Source organism: Camelus dromedarius, chromosome 20 (genome assembly GCF_036321535.1).
Source record: "Camelus dromedarius isolate mCamDro1 chromosome 20, mCamDro1.pat, whole genome shotgun sequence".
Lineage (NCBI taxonomy): Eukaryota > Metazoa > Chordata > Mammalia > Artiodactyla > Camelidae > Camelus > Camelus dromedarius.
Genome location: NC_087455.1, coordinates 30,469,086 through 30,484,787, shown reverse-complemented (window position 1 = coordinate 30,484,787; position 15,702 = coordinate 30,469,086). Strand labels below are relative to the sequence as shown.

Sequence of the window (15,702 nt, the reverse complement as noted above, 5' to 3'; positions counted from 1 at the left end):
CAAATAACATGTTATACACCTTAAACTTATACAAAGTTATATGTGAAGCATATTTCAATTAAAAAAATTATTGCAGGTGATGTTTTTTAGCTTCACTCTGTGCCAGGCACTATGCGTTTATCACACATTGTCTAATTTAATCCTAGTAACAACTCTGTGAGGAAACCATGGCACAGAGAAAATTAAACACAGAAAATTTAAAGTAAATCCTTATACATTACCAAAGATTACAGATGTAGCAAATGGTCGGTCCAAGGTTCAAATCTTTCTTTTGAACACATAGGTACTGTGTTGTATAATGGAAAATATTAAATATATGAATGGAATAACAGGCCTTCAAGAGTTACAGCTTAGTAGAGGCGATGGATCTGTAGATTACCAATCTTGGTGATGATGCAGAGCAGAAGGAATGCCCAGCCCTGCCTGTGAGACAGGAAAGGTTTCAAGGAGTCAGTGTTGCAGCTTGAGTTCATCATTCGAGGGACAGAAGAGGATGTGTTGGGCACAGCAAATGGGACACAAAGGCATCAAGATGCACGTTGAAGGTGCCTGTGGAATGAAAGTGTGAGTAACGGCGTGTTCAGGGAACTGCATGCCATCTCTGTATTAGTGGAGCATAAGCTTTGTGTGATGAGCCTGAAGGTATGATAGCTGGCTTAACTGCAAAGCTGCATGGTACATATAAAGTGGCAGAGATGTCAGTTTTTTACTTATACAAATAGTTCCTTTCTTTCCCTTCTGGGCATACACAACACTGCTTTTCAGCCCCTTTGTGGTTGGTTAGAGCCATGTGACCACTCCCACCAACAGGGCAGAAGTAGAGTGACCTGTCACCTCGGGGCCAGAGCATGCAGGGGCTGGCCACAGCCTCCCACCCCGCGCCACGCGGACTGCGGAGCCGCCTGCTCCAGCTCCCGGCTGACAGGCCCGGCCCTGTGCCTGCAGCCTGAGGCAGAGTCCTGCGTCGGCACTGGACAGACAGCGTGAGCAAGAACTCAGCTTTCTATGTTAAGCCACTGAGATTTGGGATGGTTTGTAGATATATCCCAAGACTCAATCTCTCACAGTCTGTTTCTGTATCTCTTGTCTTAAACCCTTAAATCTTTCCTGAGCTGACATGTAAAGCCGACTTCAAATTGTTCATCTCCACAAGGATGCCTCGTCATTACACATGTAATATCCCCCAACTGAACCCTGTTCCCTCAAACTTAGGCCTCGCTTGTTTCATGAAAGCCACTAGCATTCGTACACCGGCCCAAGCCAGAAACTCTGGCTTCATCCTAGCCTTTTCTTGCTCTCAGACTCCACGTCCAGTATTTCATCCAGGCAAACTGTTTCCTTACTCAGTCAACACGGCTCACTCAGCACTGACTGCTTCTGCACAGGGTGCTTCTCTGCTCCAGCGCTCTTCTCTCTGACCTCCAAAAACCACAAAGCTAATCCTTAGTCATCTTTTAAAGTCCAGTTCGGATGTCACCTCCCAGGGGCTGCTGCTTACCTGCCTGGGCTGCGTTCCCTCTGTTTCCTCGTGGAGCTGTGCACACAGCTCTCTCGCAGCTGCACCCGCCTCCTTGGTGTTTTGAGTTGACTTGTCTGTGACAGAAAATGTCTGGTTTAATTCTGTTCCTCATCTTGCTCAGCAAAACGCCCAGCGCATTAGAGAATCAATAAATTTGTTGAATGAGTGAGAAGCATCACTCACTTTGTATCTGGGGGTACATGTGTTATTTAAAGTATTTCAGTAGAATGTTAGCACTTGTTACACCTGTTGGGTTGCTGTAAATCATGTATCCGGAACTAGAAAAGTCTCAGAATAATTCTACACGGGGGGAGGAGGGTGATTTAGCATCAAAGTTGAAACTCATACGTTAGGGACCTTATGATCAGTTTCTAGACTAAGAATGAGAGATAAAAAATTAAAATAGAAAAGGAGGGGAAAAAAACAGAGGCTGCTAAATGAAAGCTGCACATGACAATACATACTAGGTGTGTAACACCCAAGCAATCCCCATCCCTAAGTCTGCGTATTTTTAAATGATTAGTAGATACCATCTGGGTCGAATCATGTTTGTTGTGAAATAACAGACAAAAATACCTTTCAGCTACATACAACAGAAAAGACTGTCATTACTTCTGGTTCATGGACAATGTGAAAGCTCCCTAACCGTGGACCATCAGTTCACGTCCAGCCTCTGCGGTTGTTACCACGGGATCCCATGGTCCACTGCCCTGGTCGCCCTCGGCCTCCTAAGCTTAACAGGAGTAACTGAGGCCATCCCATACGACCGCTCCAGTCAGCTTCCCTTTTGACTTTTCACCGAATTTCCCCAGCCCCTCCTCTCTTCCAGAAAGTAGTATTCTTCTCCTTTCTAATGCTGATCCCTGATCCCATCCCCTCAAGGACTTTCCTCCAAGAATAGCACCTCTCTTGCCTCTGCAGTCTGTCCCCTTCTATTGCTGCCCTCCTCTGAGCCTACAGCCAACTGGACTCTCCCCTCCCAGAGAAAAGTCCCTCTTCTAACCTCCAAACCTCCATCTTTTTCTACACCATTATGTTTTCAAAAATAGATAATTTTCTCCATTTTCCCTACCTCCTAAATTTTTTTTTTGAAAGAAATTTGGCTTCTACTTCCCATCACTATTGGACTTGCTCCCAACAACCTTGCTCAAATCCAGAAGCCTTTTTTTCAGTCATAAAATTGGGTTACATTGTAGCCTGAAGAGAATTTTTTTAGAGATTGGCTCGGCTTATCTAAATCTAATCCCTTTATTTAGATCAAAACCAAAATAAGCACACAACAGAATATTGTATAGTGTGAAATGCTGAGAAACAGTGACTATTGGTTTTGCCCTTTTGCTGAGGTTTGTGGGCGAAGGAGGTGAAATTTGGAAGGTGAAGAAGCAAAGCTTTCAGGGCAGCTACAACACTGAGTCTAAACTGGCTATTCTGTTTCTGAATTGCTCGGAACGAGTGTTAATCTCAGGCAAATTCAGAGTATACTTCCTTCAGGAGCAAGATCTCAAAATTCAAAGGGTGACACTGCACAAAGCAACACTGCAAAATGGTGGATGTTTTGAGAATTTGACGTTTGTCAGGAAAACTTTAAAAACATGGAGCTGTAAGTTTAACCTTTTCATTTCTATTTCGTATGCATCTTGGTGAAAACTCCCTTCATGTGACAATTTGTGGGGCCTCACTGGAAATGGTGTACCCTTCACTAGAGGCCTTAGGAGGAAGTAAAAGGGTTGGCGCAATGTTGTATGCAGAGATTAACCATGAGTTACAGCAGAACATTATGCTAAAGCGAATTCAAAGATTTCATTATACTTGCTTTTCTATTATTTTACGGGTTTGCTATCGAAGAAACAGGACGAAACAAAGCCTGAAATTTGTTTTGCTCTCCTATTAGCCAGTTGGCACCACACAGACCAAAAGGACCCCGAAGGACCGATGTGGACAAGTCACAGAATCCTGCCTTTCTCAATTCTCCACGCAAGAGATGTCTGTTAGCACAGGTCTGTCTCCAGACTACAGTGCATTTCATCAAGTTTATAGGTTTTGATGCCTTTGGCCAAAAGTCAAATAAAAGAGATGGCTGAAGGTTAATTGATAAGAAAAATCGATAAAAAAGAAGCAGGAGACAAAGTATAAGAGACAGTTGCTCCCTCTTTTTTTCTGGGAAACTGCTTTAGAGCATAGACTTTGGCATCAGATAAACCTGGAATTAAATCCCAACTCAGGATTTAACTGATACTCAGGAGCTATATAGCCTCGACCCCTTTAGGCTCCTCATCTGCAAAGTGAGGAGGGGTATCTTCCCACCGTTCAAGGTTGTAGAATTATGTGGTTCATGTAAAATACCTGTAATTACTTAATAAGTTCCTTACCTTACCTTCCATGTGTATAACTGCTTTCTTCCCAGAAGTATAATGATCTCATCTATGCTGTTATAAAAGGATAATTAAGCTCTTTTCAAATATTATGGACACCTTTATATTTACTTACTGGATAAGAGGCCCACAGTAAAACCATGCCAATAGAAACAGTATAGCCAGAGAAGTGGTCTGGTGCCACCTCCTGGAAGTTAGTCATGTTACAACAGCCAAGAGGTTACTCCACAGGTTGAGTTTAACAGAGAATCTATTTGTAACAGCATGTGTCATTCTTTTCCAGCCGTCACTGTTGAGGGTGGGCCTGACACAGGCTGGAGGCTGCTTAGTAAATGCTGAATGACTGAATCTAGAGGGTGCTGCCCCAAAAGGTGTCCTGGTTTCCAAAATTCGGATGAAAGAAGTTCCTGTTACCAACACTAAATATTTCTCAAACAGTCGTTCTTGGAATATTTGCATCAAAATCACTAGGGAATCTTCGAGTCCAAGGGGTGGGGAATCTAACTTTTAAAGTATTTCTTGTGATTCTTAGTCAAGTTAGAATATACCACCCACTGTCCTAGAAACCGTGTGCAATAACTAATTAATGTCTGAGTTGCATAAGCATTGTAAGTGACCTAAACTATTTATGACCCTATGAATAAAGTATTATGAGGGATAAATTAAAAAGATAGTAACACAACATTGTAAAATGATTATAAATCAATAAAAAATGTTTAAAAAAAAGATAGCTTATGACTAATTTGAAAAAAACAGAAAATAAAACCAAGACTCTAGTAGAAAAAAAGCATTAATAGAATGTTCAAAGTTATTAAAACAGCCAAACAGAGTTAATCAAGAACATTTTCAGGAAGAGGTACAATCTAAGCCAGGTTTTTAAATTGACTGGGACTGATGAGAAGAGATGGGTATGGCTGAATTGCTTTCCTGTAGATTTTCCAGTATCAGTGCACCGGAAACTTCGCCTGAAACCCTGCCACTGCAGACATGCTTCACTGTGCAGCAGGCAGACACCAGACAGGTCACTTACAAACCAAACTGGCTTGGTTTTCTATTTTCCCTCACGGTTTTAACGGTGGCCTAAATCAAATCCAGAATAGCTTAAAATTTAATCTGACTAGCTGCTATCTGACCTCTTTTATGTCAGTTTCCCACCTGTAAAATTGGACCAAGTGTTTGCTGTAATTAAGCACTGGGTTGGGGAAATTATTTCAACAAACACAATTTTAATCCTAATTCATATTTGTGCTAAACAAGGGCAAAGATTTCACTAAGATGGTTATAATAAAAGACAATAACGAATGTTGGCAAAGATGCAGAGAAATTAGAAACTACATATATTGCTGATGGGAATGTAAAATGGTGCAGCTGCCTTGGAAGATGTTTGGCAGTTCTTCAAAGAGTTAGGCAGTGTTATATAACACAACAATTCCACTCTTAGCATTATGCCAAAGAGAACTGAAAACATATACTCACACAAAAACGTGTACAGAAAATGTTCATAGTAGCATCATTTATAAGAGCCAGAAATGTGGAAATAACCCAGAAGTCCATCAATTTACTGATGAATGAATAAACAAAATGTGGTTATGTCCTTTCAGTAGACTATTATTCAGCCACAAAAAAGAATGAAGTACTGATACATGCTGCTCCATAGATGAACCTTGAAAACACTGTTGAGTAAAATCAGCCAAACACAAAAGCCACATATTACATAATCCCACTTATATGACATGTCCAGAATGGACAAATCTATGTAGACAGAAAGTAGATGAGTGGTTGTCAAGGGGTGAGAGGAGGGGGAAATGGGAACTGAATACTAACATGTGCAGGATTTCTTTTAGAAGAGATGAAAATGTTCTGGAATCAGGTAGTGGTGATGGTTGTATAACCTGTGAATATATTAAAAACTGAATTTTACACTTTGCAAAGATGAATTTTATATGTAAACTGTATCTCAATGTAAAAAAACTTGAGGGTTAAAAAAAAGCAAACCACCCACGGCAGATAATAACTTCAGGGCAAACTCCAATCAGTCCAAAAAGGTCACCCACCCCTTACGGCTTGTCAAGAATTTACAAGAAGGAATAAAAGCTAAGGATGAGTGAAAGACAAAATACTTCCATGCTGTGACTGGAAACAAGGTAAGGATGTCCACTCTAAGCCATTCCCATTGAATGTTGTAGTGGAGGTTGAAGCCAGTAAAATAAGGCCAACCCCCACCCCCACCCCAAGGTACTACAGGCATCCAGATTGGAAAGGAAGAAGCAAAGCTGGTTATCTGCAGACATGATTGTCTATGTAGAAAAATCCTATAGAATCTACAAAAAGTTATCAGAGTTAATGTGACTTGCATGTTTGGAGGATTCAAGATCAATCTGCAAAAATCAGTTGTGTCTGTACACAGGCAACGTGGGAGACATTGCGGGTTGGGTTCTAGACCACTGCAATAAGGTGAGTATCACAATAAAGTGAGTTACATGAATTCTGGGGTTTCCTAGTGCATACAAAAGTTATATTTACACTATAATATAGTCTATTAGGTATGCAATACCATTATGTCTGAAAAATTATACATACCTTAATTAAAAAATACTTCACTGCTAACAAATGTTGGCCATCATCTGACAATGCAGGGTTGCAAGAAGACTTCAATTTGTAAAAATATTATCTTCAAAGCACAATCAAGCAAAGTGCAATAAAACGAGGCATGCCTGTATACTATTAATGAATAAACAGAAATTGAGATTTTTAAAAAGATCTGCACACTGAAACCACAGAGCACTGTTTAAAGGAATTTTAAAAACTGAATAAATGGATAGATACAATGTGTTCAGGGATTAGAAGAACCAATATTGTTAAGATACTTATTTCCCCCCAATTGATCTATAGATTTAATGGGATCACAATCAAAATCCCAGGCTTTCAGGTAGAAATCTAGAGAATCCAATATAAAGATAGCATTTAGATTGGTGGGAAAGAACAGATTATTTAACAGTGCCATCACAAACAGCTTTCCTGTGGGAAGAAAATAAGATCAGGCCTCTGTATGATATACTAAACAAATTAAAGACAAATTAAAGCAAATGTAAAAAATTACATAAAAATCTCACAAGAAAGCGAGGAGTTTTCTCCTAGCTAGAATACTTACAGGACTATAAGTATCATTTAGGAGCAGAGGAGACCTTAACCATGACTAGAGGGCCTCAGATATACCATTAGACACATTTGAAAATAGAGCTTTCATATGGCAAAAAAAATAATATATAGGGATAGGGTATGTGGGAAGCCTCTGAATTATCTCTGAATTAGCCTTTTCTATAAATCTAAAAATACTCTAAACAAAGTTTAAGAATAAAATAAAATGTGCAGCAAAAAAAAAGTTGAAGTCAATAATCAAATACTAGATTTGGAGAAAACTATAATAAAAATGTAACTATTAATATAGTACATAATAAAGCTATCTTTCACATTGACAAGGAGAAAATAACCCAAAAGAAAATAGGGAGCACATATTAAAGTCAATTTAGAGAACAGCAAATCAAATATCACCATTCCCCGCTCCCCATTAAAAAAGAAAACCACACAAAGAGATGTAAAAATGCACTAGTAGTAAAGGATGTGAACAGTCAGGTAATAGGTGTTACTTTATACCAAACAGCCCTGCAAAAGCTAAAGCTTGTAATATCTACTGTTGGGGAAATGCAGGGGAAAGCGGACTCGTGTATGGTTATTTGAATTGTAAGCAGCCTTTTGGGGAAGGCGATCTGGTAATCTCAATAAAATAAAAATATATATATATATACTTTCAACCTAGCCACTTGATATCCATGAATGTATCTCCCATAACCCAAACTTATCATAAAATAAAGACTTATGGATGAGGATGTTTCTTGCAGTGTTTTGTAGTGAGGAAAACACGAGACACACAAAGTGTACACCCATCAATATACAGCCATCAGGAGAATGAACTGGAGCTATACCACCTGACTTGGACTGATTTCTGTAAGATATCAAGAAAATCAAGACAATAATATATATATGTATGTATTGTGTGTGATTATACGCATGTGGAGAAAACTACTTGGTCATTTGCAGTGGTTATGGGGGAAGGTAATGTGGGAAGAGTGACAGAGAAGAAAAGAGGAGAGCAAAGGAAAAAAAGAAGGAAAGGGGGGAAAGGGAAGGAAATTCTTTTGTGCACATTTCACTTGAACTCTCAGTAGTAACTGTCTCTAAAATATCAGTTGCACATTACCTCTAAAGCAGCAATGATTTCATTACTTAGCTGAATGTATTACATTTTCCTCAAACAAAAAACAACAAAAAGCCCCCAGAAAGCAAAATTAAAATGCCTTGGCTACATTAACCCTGAAAACATGTTCCAGTGGCCATCATACATCCTAGAGTATTTACAAATTAACCTATTTGGCATTAAACCTTAAAAGTGATTGACTCTTCAGCCACTGTCTTATTTCAAAACTTACTCTAGTGTGCAATGCAATGAAGCGACGCTGGTCACCAGCTCTGAGCCCCTGGTCCACAAACATCCTCCTGCCTTTGCTCAGTTGCTCTGTCCCATCTTAGCAAGCTTATCCTCAATTCCCTCTTCACACATAAAGTACTTATAAGTGCAAACTTATAGGGAAAAATAAAGGAAAGAGAAGGTTCTTGTCCTCGAGCGCCTGTAGTTTCTTTCTAAGGCTGCTGTTTCCCCAGTACCCTGAATTCAGAATTTGGAGGCACTTGGTACACGTGGTGTTGTGAAATATTTAATTTTTACCTCCTTCATCCAGGACAAAAGGTAACAGAAATAGGTGCTCCAATGCTATTAGGCAAAAGGCTGGGAAGAAAAAGAAAGACAATAAAAGCAGGACTATATTGGCACCAGACACCCAGCAAAATCTACACACTCTAGGATTAGTAGACTCTCCCCAAGGAGAGATCTTGCCAGGCCCTGCTGTTCACATTACACAGATGAAAACGAATTGTTTACTAACCCTGACAACCTAGCTCTCTGTGGTATTAAAAAACAAATTCAGGAGGTCCATACAGCCTTAACAGCAACTTCTATTAAACATTCAAGGAAGACAGAATTCCAATCTTGCACACTCTGATACTGAAGTTTATCCCAGGAGGTCAGTTTAACATTTGAAAAATCAAATTCACTGCTACCACATTAAAGGAGTAAGTCACAATTACATGATAGATGCCCCCACCCCCAAAATAGCAGCCAATAAAATTCAACGTTTCTCAAGATAAAAATTCTTGGCATTAGAAGAGACTTTAATAAATTTGATAAAGGGTATCTCCAAATGTATCTGTAGCAAGTAACATAATTAATGGCTGGAATGTTGAAAGGTTTCCCTTTGAGATTATTAAGTTAACAATGCATTACTGCTAATCAGCATTATGCACTCGAAGTCCTAGCCAGCACAAATGGGCCAGAAAAAGAAATACATAATGTGAAGAACGAAGAAGATCTGAATCCCTGTTCTGTCACTTACCAGCTATGTAATTCTGGGCAAAGTAATTAATAACTTTGTGTGTCAGTTTACTCATCTATAAAATAGGGATGAGTACCTCCTTCACATTTGTTCTAAAGAGTAAGTTAGTATTTTAAAAGTACACAAAAAGTGTTTGACACTTCAAAGCACTGTAAAAGTATTTGTTGAATAAATAGAAACAAATTATTTACAGATGATGATTGCGTATAGAGAAATCTCAAAGAACCTAGAAATAAACTCTTGAAAATTAAAGGAGTACTATCCCTCAGATGCAAAATCATTACACAAAAATCAGTTATCTCTATGCAGGCTTAGAAACAAGCAAAAAATTGTATCTAAAAACATCAAGTACCTGAGAATAAAATTTAATAAAAGATGTGAAAGATCTCTATAGGGATAATTCTAGATTAAATGCAATCCCAGTCAAAACTGGTGGAATGAAACAAGGTTATTCTAAAATGTGTAATGAAATGCAAAGTGCTAAGAACAGTCAAGACAATCTCCAAGAAAAACAAGGTGGCTAACTTGCCTTTCTAGATATTAAACAAATTCTAAGACTGATGTCTAAATGGTCCACTAACTCACCTGGGAGATCTCTTTCTGGAATGTTCATCCAACAGACACATCTTCATATTTCCTCCTTCACTTCCTTTAGATCTTTGCAACGTCATCCAACATCTTTCCAGTTTGCCCTGTACAAAACAGCACTGCCCAATACCTCTAGTCACTTTGTTCCCCACACCGTATTTTTCACAGCATCCACCATCTGACATTATTTTAAGCTATGTGTATGTTTACTATTTATGTCACTCTCCCAACGATAAGCTTGTTGAAGCCAGAGTGTCTGTTTAGTACAATGGTGTATCTCTAGATCTATTTTGTTTCTTCGCTGAATGAACAAATCAATCGCAGAAATCACAGAAATTCTGACTGGCATACGAAATGTAGCAATTAAATTTGAAATAAGTGTATAAACCATAAACTCTCCTTCACTCTTCATCTATTAAATGATGGCAACCAAAATACTGTAACTCTCTCCAAGTTTAGAGTACTACTTTGGGTATCCTAAAACAACCAGTTTATAAATACTGACTTTTAGCAATGAAACCTCATAATCAAGGTAAATAAATGACACAACAAACCCATTAAAAGAACCGTATAAAATGCAGCTCTAGAATCCTAATTGACTCTAAAATTGGCAAAATGATGTAGAGCAGTTTAGGCATTTTGCTGATATCATGTATGAATTACTAGCTCTGATGGTTTTCAAAATATGTTTTATCCTTTTGTGATCAGTTTATTTTTTTAAATTTTTTAATTGAAATACAGTTGACATATATGATGTTAGTTTCAGGTGTGCTACATAGTGATTTGACATTTACATACATTACAACATGACCACTAAGATAAATCTAGTAACCACACATGTCGCCATACAGTTATTAGAATGTTACTGACCACATTCCTTATGATGTGTATAACAACCCCGTGGCTTGTCTATTTTATAAATGGAAGTTTCTATCTCCTAAATCTCATCACCTCTTTTGCCCAAAGTTCCCCCACCCCCAAATCTGACAACCACTCATTTGTTTTCTGTATCTATGAGTCTGTTTTCACTCTCTTGTTTTCTTTTTAGATTCCACAAATACGTGAGATCATGTATTTGTCTTTCTCTGTCTTATTCCACTTAGCACAATACCCTCTACATCCATCCATGGTTGTTGCAAACGGCACAATTTCACTTTTTTCATGGCTAATATTCTATCATATATATATGTGTGTGTGTTTACATACACACCCCACATCTTCTCTATCCGTTCATCTTTAGGTTGCTTCCATATCTTGGCTACTGTAAATAACACTGCAATGAATGTAGCATGTATACGTATCTTTCCAAATTAGTGCTTTTGTTTTCTTTGGAAAAATAATCAGAAGTAGAATTGCTGGATCATATGGTAATTCTATTTTCAAGTTTTTGTTAAGCCTCTAAACTGTTTTCCATAGTGGTTGTACCAATTCACATATCCACCAACAGTGCAGGAGGGTTCCCTTTTCTCCACATCCTCACCAATACTTGTTGTTTGTTGTCTTTTTTTGATAAGTCATTCTGACAGGTATGAGATGATGTCTCATTGAAGTTTTGATTTCCATTTCCCTGATGATTAGTGATGTTGAGCATCTTTTCATGTGCCTGTTAGCTCTGTCTTTTCTGGAAAAATGTCTATTCAGGTCCTCTGCCACTTTTTTAGTGGAATTTTTTTCCTTCTGATACTGAGTTGTATGAATTCTTTATATATTTTACATATTAACCTCTTATCAGACATGTCATTTGCAAACATCGTCTCTTATTCAGTAGCCTTTTTGTTTGATGGTGTCCTTTCTCTGTGCAAAAGCAAGTGGGTCTGATCTGGGCTCCTTTCAAATGTCTGCTTCTGCACTGGGACTCAGAGCAGGTGAGATTCTGCATGCGTCCTCTGAGAACAGTCTCGGTTTCCTGTAGCCCCCCAGCTCTCAAATGGAAGTCCTGCTGTTTAGAACCAGCCTGTTTTTCAAAAAGTTGTTTTTCAAACCAGATGTCCTGGGGGCTCACTTTCCAGCACAGGAGCCCGATGTGGGGCTCAGGCCCCTCACTCCCTGGGGAGGATCTCTGTGCTTGTGACGGTCCTTCCATTTGTGGCTCACTGACCTGGCTGGGGGTGGGAGTCCTGACTGTACCGCATCTCTGCTCCTCCTACCCACCTTGTTGTGGCTCCTGCTTTATATCTTTAGTTGCGCAAAGTCTTTCCACTAGTCTTCAGGTCGTTCTCATATATAATTGTTCTGTAAATAGTTGTAGTTTTGGTGGCCTGTGGGAAGAGGTGAGTTCAGGGTCTTCCTTCTACACCATCGTGGGGAAGCTCTCCAAAATTTATATTTAACCAGAAAATATGCTATGAAAAGTCTTACATATTTATAAAGTAACCCAATTTCCAGTGAAAACAAGAGTAATGAATTTTATGAATTCAACATAAGAAGCTAACTAATCCAGCGCCCTGAAGCTGGAACTTCGTACACTGAAGAGAACCCAGTTAAACTGCTGGCCTCCGTAATGAACAGTAGGTGTGTGGTAATTATCTTTGTATTCTCTACCGTGGGATTCTCCCCACAGGCCTTAAAGGAAGCGAAGTTTGAAGTGTTTTAAAAAGATTTTGGTGAGTTAAGGCCTGTCTTGAACTCTGGAGTATTCTCTTATGCTATGCTAGCCCAGGGTTGAGCTCCAGGGGAATCTGGTTTGGTCCTAATTTAATCCAAGTTTGAAGGACCCCTGGGAGATGAGTTAGCCAGTTGAAAGGTTGGGAGCACTTTCAGAGTGAGACTGAGGTGGTCCTGGCTGAGGGTACAAGCAGGAGAGGCACGGGACGAGCCACCTGCACTCACTCCCACAGGCACCGCTTCTGCCATCTTCCTCCTAAACCACTTAGCTCTCCATTTAGCCTTTAGCTTTTCACAGAAATGTCAAGAAGGCTGTCAACATATTCTTATACATTTTTTCATAAAGTATGAATTAACTGTGTAACAGGAAAACAGAGAAACCATCTATGCATTTTATAGAGGCTCTGAGAATAGAAAGCATTTCATTACAATTATAGGCTTGAATTTAAATGGCTCTCGTGTCATAACCTAATGTTGCCAGAGTAGAATCTCTTAAAACAGTCTAAGATCTTTTTCCTTTTCTGTTAAGATGAGGATTTATAATACTTTTCTCTTCACAATTTAATGGTAGATTTATGTACTTTCCAACCAATTTACTTAAAAAAAATGAAATTATGTTGATGAATAAAACAGCTTCTTTCTGGAGGAAAGGCAGGTATCAGACATGAAGAAAGGATAGTTTCTAACACTCTTTGTTGAGAAGTTCAGCAGGTGCTCCCTCTGGGCTGAGACTAGGATGCAGGATCATCTCAGTGGCCTGCAATTATTTATGAATAACAACCACATGGCAAATGAATACTCCTGTTCTTATAAAAACACTTGTGCACAAACCATAAGGCAGTGATACATTAGTATTTACATTTATTTCATGTATGCAGTTTACACACTCACTACTGAACAAAACTGGAATGCAAACAAATATACAGAAACTATAATAAGCATCATCAAATAAAATAACTGGCACTAGTGTTATAAGCATATTAATGGACCTGGTGAGAAAAAGTGATGAAAGAAGACTGCAGCCCATATGGCATTTTTCTTTTTGTCAAAAGAAAATGCTCAGTAGCACCATAATGGTAATACTTAAAGGAAACACGTAAGATGGAACATTTTAACCGCTATCATTGAGGTTAGCCTGTTTTATTTAAGTGAATTATAAGGAACTTAGCAGTACAGGCAGTATTTTGGCCAACTTCTGTTTATGTCAGCTAAGTATCTTCCATAAACAAAAGCAAAGGAAAAATAAAGCCAGTCGTGTATGGACCCCTCCTTACTACTTGGTACAAACTCTGCACCATGCTTTGATTTCATGACTAGAGAAGATACACATGTTAAAAACTGAGGTTATGTAAAGTTACTCACTAAAGCCTGAGTGTGTCTTTGGTAGGCTAATACTTTTTCAGCATTGTTATTATTAATCATATTGATGTTTATCTATCATGTATTTTTCTACATTCTACATAATCCAAGGTGGCTAGAGGGGACGTTGTGGAAAACAATACAGCAAAACCCTCAACAAGCAGGCCCTTTAAATCCAGTCTATTCCAAAGGCACCAAGAATCAATGGGGTGCAAACTTCCCCTTAGGTGAAGGTGACTTTTTTGGTAACACTTGTAAACTAGTGGAATTTTATTTTGCAGTTTGATATGTCTTATTTGGTGCTGTCAGTATACTTAATTACCTACTTTAACACTTTTCTTGTAAGATGGCATCAACAATATACAAGATATATAGAGTACCAGGTATTTCTATTTCAAAGTTGTGCAAAAAGTGCCAGTCTTGCTCGAAGTGTCTAAGTATCCAAATGGTAGCAAATGGGCTGCATTAAGCTTTATATATCCACATTGCATATGAAGAAAAAAAATGAAATTTATGCCCAGTTATGAATAGAAATGTTACAAAGAGTATCATATACTGAGAGTAACCTGCAAGTATCCCTTAGTGGTTTCAATAAAATGTCACTAACCACTTATCCCTAAGCCTCAACTCTTCTTCATAAGAATGCTATAGAACTGTATTAGTATTTTATACTGATTATAAATTAAGCCAAATTTCTATCTAACTACACAAGTAAGTGCTTCAAGCAATGTTTTGTGGCAAACACACAAAACATAATTCTCTAAAGAATTACTGTCCTTACAATAATGCACTTTTAAAGCCTTCATTTCATAGTTTGGTAATTAAGATCCACATGAAATACAACGCTTTGCTGAACACAGAAAATGTATCTGCATTATGATTATGTAATCCGGCATCTGCTGGTAACCTGAAACCTAAATGAGTCACATGTAGTTTAATCAGCTCCAAACAAGGTTGTTCAGCGGTAATTATTTTGCAGCATTTACAAGGTCTAAATTTCAGTCTGAATCGCAACTTTTAATTCCATCGTCTGATGTGAGTGGTTGTTATTTGTTTCTTTCAGTGCATTACCAAGATACAAATCAACACTGGGTTTTATTCCACCGTCACCATGCTCTTCAGCAATGTGATTCGACTGCGGGACTTCCGAGTGGGCTAGCACGGAAGCAAGCACAGAAGCGCTACGCTGATGCGGGGAATTTTCCAGACGGTCACTTTCCACCTCAGGAAGAATGCTAACAGCAGCAAAGCGGGCGTGATAATCAGTGGAACCATGACTACAAGAAGTTTTCATGCTTTCTAGGTCAGAACAGCTAAATTCAGAGAAATGACTAGAGTGGGAATCCGCTACTGATGGCATACTGTCACTGAGGGACGGAGCCTCAAATTCACTTGAGTTCGTGCTTTGCTGTTCTAACAATTGGGCATCCATGTCCTCTCTGGTCTCATTTATCTTCATGTTACCCTTTTTTCTCAATTTACCACTTTTTGATTTCTTTCCTGCTGTTGCTTCTTTGGACCACTTGGTGGCACTGGATTTACCTTCATGCAGGCCACTGGATGAGCCACCAGGATGACTTCGGGCTGCACTGCCATCCTCCACACTACTGCTTCCACTGTTGTGCCTGAATTTGGATGGCTTTGATTCAATATCTACTTGAACCTCCATACTGTTGCCTTCTCTGGAATATAAGAGTAAAAAATATAAATTCCTGATTTCCATTTTTTTTTTTAAATTCAAATGACAGCAAAG

General features: G+C 38.7%; 1 protein-coding gene across 2 annotated transcripts in view; it reads right to left on the bottom strand.

Moving 5' to 3' along the window:
* Positions 1-13,434: 13,434 nt before the first annotated feature.
* RNF19A (ring finger protein 19A, RBR E3 ubiquitin protein ligase) overlaps positions 13,435-15,702 on the bottom strand; it is a 50,492-nt gene continuing 48,224 nt past the window's right edge. For both annotated transcript variants that reach the window (XM_064476929.1, XM_064476930.1), the window contains one exon: positions 13,435-15,631. In XM_064476929.1, coding sequence (XP_064332999.1) covers positions 14,941-15,631 — 691 coding nt within the window. In that variant the 3' untranslated portion in view covers positions 13,435-14,940. The remainder of the gene's footprint in view (positions 15,632-15,702) is intronic.